Consider the following 6,660-nt stretch of genomic DNA (forward strand, 5'->3'; position numbering starts at 1 on the left):
ATTTTATGAAAACTGTAAAATAATCGAAGAAAAAAAAATAATCGTCGTAATAATCGATTAATCGAAATAATCGAACAGCCGTAAGTAAGCGTACAGAATGGTACGATCCAAAAACGGAACGATGGCATTATGGACCAGAAATGATTACAAGTCGTGGAAGAGCTGGTCTAGCCGTAGTGAAAGATAATTTAGTGTTTTCTTTGGGTGGTTTTGATGATGATGTTGAATCTCTTCGGTCTGTCGATGTCCTAGATTTATCTTCAGAATCACCCTGTTGGAAACCAAGTGTTGGCATGTTAGTTGAACGAGATATTTTAGGAGTTGGTGTTATCAATAATTACCTATATGCCGTAGGTAATGTTGAATTATAATTTATTAGTTTTTTCGTTATTTCTGTTATACAATAAATCATATAATTAATTTAAGGTCGGTGGACATAATGATAGTGATGGTATATTAGATACTGCAGAAGTTTTCGATTACGATACTCAAGAATGGAGTTTCATAACAAGTATGTCTACTATAAGATATGACTTTGGGGTCGGAGTCCTGAATAATCTTTTATACGTGGTATACTAATTATTTAATTATTTTAAATTTTAACACATTTGTAATAGTAATAATTGTAATTGGAATAAAACAATTCCCCCGCCGGAGAACCACGGAATATGTCCCCACCATAAGACATTTCGATAATTTAAAATTAACAAAGAAAAATGTTATACAAATATGATATTGTACATTTGATTATACAGTTGCTGAATTCAATGGTATAATAATTACTTGGGAACTGATTTAATTTCAATGACCGACAAACCTATTTAGAAGTATAAAAGCTGAATTATACTATCTTTGCTTACCACCGCACCGGTATTTTTTTTTTTATGATTTTTAATATTTTATATACATATTTGTTACAATAATTAATAACTGTGATTGAAATAAAAATATTCGCCTGAGGAAAAATCAGGGAATATAATATTCACAAAATAAAATATATAGATAAGTTAAGATTTTAAATAATAATAATATTATATAATATATATTATTTGTTTATATGCCTACTAAATTTAATGATTTAATAATTTCATCAGAGACTGATTCATTTTCATTGATAGACACAATTGTTGTACCTACTGCTGTACGGGACGGAATGAGCCTTCTTTAGGCCACGAAGCCCGGTCACAAAATTACTTCGATTCTCATACCCGCTGTTTATGAGTTGATTCCCGAGATTTACTTTATGTATTAGTTGATTCCCCCATTGTTGTATATCACTTTATCAGTAATATGATAAATGTATATGAGTATATGACAATATGTTGAACGAACACTTCAGCCTAGTAGCGTTACCTAGGAGACATCACGAGGAGGTTGGCTGAGAATTCTCTCAATAATTTTCTTCTTTTTAGGTTTTTTCTTAATATTTTGAAAATTATCATGAATGCCATACAAATTTTTATTTTGAATAATTCTGGTATTCATTGCCATAGTTTGTAAAAAAGTAAGTAACAGTATAAAAAAATGTACGTAATTTTTGTGATTAAAAATAATAATATTGCATTTCTTCAACTTTTCATTAAAAACGCTATGCAATAATATTGTATTTTAGGATTTTCTTTCAACTCCGCAATTTGTATTAATTCAACTTTGTAGGTAGGAGGACTTGGTCAATCATCACAGGCTTTAGACACTGTTGAATGTTATGATCCCAGTCTTGATACATGAACACCAGCCTCAAAAATGTGTGTACATCGCAGAGGTGCTGGTGTAGGAGTTTTAGACGGTGTACTGTATGCTGTAGGTGGTCATGATGGATTTAACTACCTGAGTAGTGTTGAAACGTACACACCAAATACAGGCGTTTGGACTTCTATTGGAGAGATGAGTTTACCTCGACGACATGCAGGTAACTTCTCATAGAATAATTCTAAGTTATTTTATGACATTTTTTTTTTAAAAATATTATTCTGAATTTAAGTTCAATTTTCAATATAGGAGTAGTTGCATTAGACGGTTTATTGTACGTCGTCGGTGGAGATGACGAAACTTCTAATTTGGATGCTGTAGAATGTTATAACCCAAAAACTAATACCTGGACCATGGTCACTGCATCAATGAATGATAAACGGAATTCAGTAGGAGTAGTAGTCATTAATAGGCCACAACATTTTAAAACTTGTTAGCATTCATGATTTTTTTTTTGATACAATAAATAAATGTTTTCTTCTTTTATATTATAATATCTTGGTAAATTTTCCATTTATTTTATAATTATTATTGAATGTTACATCAAAAGGTTTTCGTATTATATTGGTCTTTATAACAAAAATCTTAAGATGATGATTTGTACTTACGTAGTTAAAAATGTATAGTATGTTAATTTTCTATTTAAATTATCCATTGCTAAGTATTGAACATTTAAATTTAGGTTTAGCATATTAAGTAGTTAATACTGTAAGAAAAATTATAGATTTATATACCTAAACACATTTGTCTTTAGAGATATTTTTAGTTCAAATTTTGGATGAAATCAGATAGGTATTTAAATGGAGAATAATTTTAGTTAATTTGAATTTAATTTAAGAATAATATTTGAGGATATTTGGAATTTTTAAAGCATATTATAATTTATTTACAATGAAATTTCCAAATGCAATGTTTTCGTCAATATTTAATCCAACCAACAGTATAGTTATAGTACAATAAATTACCATAATATAATAATAATTTCAAATGACATCTCTTCTAATTTGTGAATTATTTAGTAGATAATTTTTTTGAATTTGTTAATATTGGTACCAACTAATTAAAAACACCAAAAATTACTAGTTCTTAAAATGATTATACAAACATTTAAAATAGATGCAACATTGAATCTAGTCAGTGGCGTATAAAGAGGAGGGTTAGAAGTTAACTTTTAGAAAATTGGAACAAGATGGTACTTTAGAAAGGTCATTTTTCGATTTTCTCAATAATTATTTAATGCCAGAGGAAAAGCCACCGACAAATTACGAAAAACCACTAAAAATGGGATTTTAATTTCTAACGCTTTGTTTATCACTATAAAAACGAATAAAAAATAATAATACCTATTATAATATAAATTAAACTTACAGAATATAAGAAATAATAAAAAATATCCAGACTGACAAACCATCTCCGCTGAGAATCGTTTTTCTTATACAATGATATTATATCATTGAATTCAAGTTTAACACAATCCTTTATACATTGACCCACTTGTAAGTTGTAACCTACTGTACAGCAGAGCAACATCCACTCACCCACTTTATTTTTTTTTTAATGGTACATCGGGGAGTTGTATAAACGACACACACGTATTAGGAGCACAGGTTTCGAATAAAGATGAACAAACTGAACAATAATACATAATTGGACCAAGAACACACATCACAGCAACACGGTCTTAACCTCACAGAACACCCCGCAGTGTACTTAAAAATAATAAAAAAAATCCGTAAATGACTCTTTTTCAGAGCAAACTTTTAAATCACTTGGAAAAACAAGAATCAACAGACGTAGTGGAGCTTTTTTAAAGTTAATTTAAATGGTGCGTACTTAATTTTTTTCAAAAAAATCTTGTCTACAAAATAATAATAATTTTTTATTAACTCTCTATATTTTCATCCGAGTATTGAAATTTGTTCTATTCGTCTTCTCCAATATCATACCAAAATAAAGATTGTCTGCTTCACAAAATTCTATATTTTCTTTTCTAATACTTACAATCGAGGCCAGTCTTTAAAAAAATTTGATTTATGGAATATAGAATTAAATGGTACAATTTTCATTTCACATTTATTGCATTTTGGAGAATTCATTATTGCTTAACGTTCATTTTTAGTATTTCCCGATACAAAACAATAGTATACAGTGAGGCCTGCATAATGAAGTGTTGATACATTCTACTATTTTAGTTATACAATCTGAGAAAAAACCGATAAGATACATTATACAAACTGTGTAAATTTATTTTATATGCCAATACTATATACTGTATAATATACATATCGATACGATAACATAAATTATAATATATACCATTACCTATTACCTATGTGATATTTATGTACGTATATCGTTTAATTAATTATGTTATATTATATCCATATATTGGTACGCAAGGTAAATTCAAATGTATTTTTAAAGTGTAGGTATACTTAGTACTTACTACCTAGTGGTAGTTAGATGTCAGTAGAAGTAGTTTAAGAAATTTAATATTTAATTAAACACGGAATTTACATCAATATTTAGCCAGAATATGTATAACAATATTAGTAGTGTCAAACAGTGATTATAAAATATGGAAATGCTCAAAATATAAATATGCAGGGACAAATTGGTCTTAAACAACAAAAAGTCATAATTATATTTAAATAATAAAACACACCTAGGTTAATATAGGTACCTATATAATATTTTATGTTATCGTATCGGTACTTATACAATGTATATACGTATAGGCACTAGGCGGTGTTGGGAAAAGATAACCAAAAAATCATCTGGATAAGATAACAGATAATTCATTCAACATTTATCTAGATAAAAAAATAGATACCTAATTTGTTTTTAAATTATATTATAAAAAATGTAATATATTAGAAATTACTAATTTAATATTTATTAATTAATAAATCCCTAATGTTATTTTTCAACTAAAATTATATACAATTTTAATTTTTAATACAAATTGAATAAAAATAAAATAACAAAATAAAACTGACAATATTTCAGTAAATATTTCTTTTTTTAACTTTAATAATATTGGTATTTGGAATCACTACTCGATTCTCGTAAATTATTGGCTATTTAAAAATTTGAAATCCATAAAATTCTGGACAGGACAAAACTGGACCGTAATACTTTGGACTGGATAAAATTAGTGTTCGGTGCGTATGCTAGAGTTTGGACTTTACCCTAACGTTATCGTCGCGTATAATGTTCGCCGCGCGACCGTTCCGATATCTCCGGAGAGGAAGCGTTATCGGTATGCCGCCGGCGGTCTCTCCCCGCCGCATCCGTGCCCGTCGCAGTGTCAGTCAGTCGCGAAGTCGCCGTTGTGTCCAATATACGTGCGAACCGGTGCGCCGTCGCCGTCAATATCCGTTCGTGATTCCATGCCCGTCCGAGCCGTTTGCTCACCATAGTGCTCGCGTTCGTCTGTCAATCATATACGACAGCGTTAGCACCTCGCTAAAACCTTCGTCAAGTGTTACTCAGCCACCCGTAGCCCCTCGCGCCACGCGGTTGGTCGTTCCGTCTGGTACGTGTGCAAAGTCGTCCGAGCACCTCGTACTTTCGCGCGTCACGCCCTCGCCGTGACTGCGTATCATTTTGGGTATAGGATCTATGTCATATCACGTCATATCCATCTCGTCTTGCTTCAGTTTGTCTAAATCAAACTATTTGCACGGCCGTACGGATTCGCACGCGAACCGGCGCCCGCACGCGTAGAGATTGTCGTAATCGCCGTTGTTGTCCGCACGTGCATTCATTATTGGCCGTCGTCCGACGACAGCCGACGCACGCACGAGTCGACCACCGAACGTGAATCAGCTGTTCGCCACCGACGCAGACTGTCCAGCTACTCCGGATCAGTCGTACCTACGTTATCATATTTTGTTATCATTCACCCTTTTATTATTGTTTACCCTCGTGTATTATTTTGTCACTCGACCATCGAATTATTTTTTGTAAGTTTATTTATTTGGCTTTTGTCCCGTTGTATTGGCGACCGCTTGTGGTCGGCCCCTACCTACTACTAACATAGTTTTTAAGTTTTTTTTCACCTGTAGCACTGGTTAATATATACGTCATATTTATCTGATAATTTTTATACAGCAACCAACGATATTGTTATTTCTCGTTTTAGTTTCCGTTCCACCCATTTTCCTATTTACCTATTACAGTCCACTACTATCGCACGATAATTACCATACGCTAACATAGTTCGTGAGCGGGCAATACCTGACGATCACACATACGCCGTCGATGTGCACGGCTGCTCGAATTCAGGTTGTTCCTCCAAACAATTAGACTGTAAAAATCTAGACCGTAAAAATCTGGAACATATATTATAATAAATCCATTTTAAGGGGGTATGAGTAAGCCATAAATATTAAATTTTACTATTCTTTGGGATAAATTCAAAAACCTTCAATTTTTAATACTTTTTTAACCGAAAATTACATTGGTCAAAAGAGAAACGTGTGTAGTTAAAATATAGATTAAAAAATTAAAACTAATATTATGATAAAATAAAAAAAAAATACCCAACTATTCAGTAACAATGGTTTTTTTTTTTTTTTTTAAGGCCTTTGAGACCATCTTGCCATAGAACAAATCCTTTCCCATTCTTCTCTATTCTCCGCTACTTCCTTCCAGTCCATGTGATCATATTCCGCTCCATCAGCACTTATGAAATCTTTTTTAATTCCATCTTCCCAGCGTAGCCTTGGTCTACCCAGCGGTCTTTCCCTCTTTGGGTTTTCTTGGAGTACTCTTTGAACCATTGAATCTTACTTTCCTAACTGCGTGTCCTGCCCATTCCAACTTACTCCGTTTGATCTCGCTTATAATATTTGGGTCTATTGAAAAGCTTCCGTCAGTTCTTGATTATGTATTTTTTCTCCATCC

The 6,660-nt window shown here is 31.9% G+C and overlaps 1 protein-coding gene across 7 annotated transcripts; it reads left to right on the plus strand.

The window, feature by feature from the left end:
• The first annotated feature begins 6 nt into the window (after window positions 1-6).
• On the plus strand, window positions 7-6,437 carry LOC100574786 (kelch-like protein 2). Of its 7 annotated transcripts, none has more exons than XM_029492514.1 (5): window positions 7-350; window positions 427-570; window positions 1,657-1,909; window positions 3,501-3,574; window positions 6,338-6,437. In XM_029492514.1, exons 1-3 carry the CDS (start codon window positions 141-143, stop codon window positions 1,726-1,728), a joined length of 426 nt encoding a protein of 141 aa, XP_029348374.1. In that variant the 5' UTR covers window positions 7-140; the 3' UTR covers window positions 1,729-1,909; window positions 3,501-3,574; window positions 6,338-6,437. The 7 variants fall into 7 exon arrangements, with proteins under 7 accessions (XP_029348374.1, XP_029348375.1, XP_003243286.2 ...); XM_029492515.1 differs by lacking the exons at window positions 3,501-3,574; window positions 6,338-6,437 and adding exons at window positions 756-870; window positions 1,999-2,235; XM_029492516.1 differs by lacking the exons at window positions 3,501-3,574; window positions 6,338-6,437 and adding exons at window positions 756-870; window positions 1,999-2,235 and having other exon boundaries at window positions 238-354.
• Window positions 6,438-6,660: the final 223 nt, after the last annotated feature.

Source organism: Acyrthosiphon pisum, unplaced genomic scaffold, assembly GCF_005508785.2.
Source record: "Acyrthosiphon pisum isolate AL4f unplaced genomic scaffold, pea_aphid_22Mar2018_4r6ur Scaffold_21606;HRSCAF=24394, whole genome shotgun sequence".
Lineage (NCBI taxonomy): Eukaryota > Metazoa > Arthropoda > Insecta > Hemiptera > Aphididae > Acyrthosiphon > Acyrthosiphon pisum.

Coding starts and splice junctions, on each gene's coding strand:
- LOC100574786 (XM_029492514.1), top strand. CDS start 141: ATGATTACAAGTCGTGGAAGAGCTGGTCTAGCCGTAGTGAAAGATAAT. Junction 351..426: donor TCAATAATTACCTATATGCC/GTAGGTAATGTT, acceptor AATTAATTTAAG/GTCGGTGGACATAATGATAG. Junction 571..1,656: donor TGAATAATCTTTTATACGTG/GTATACTAATTA, acceptor TCAACTTTGTAG/GTAGGAGGACTTGGTCAATC.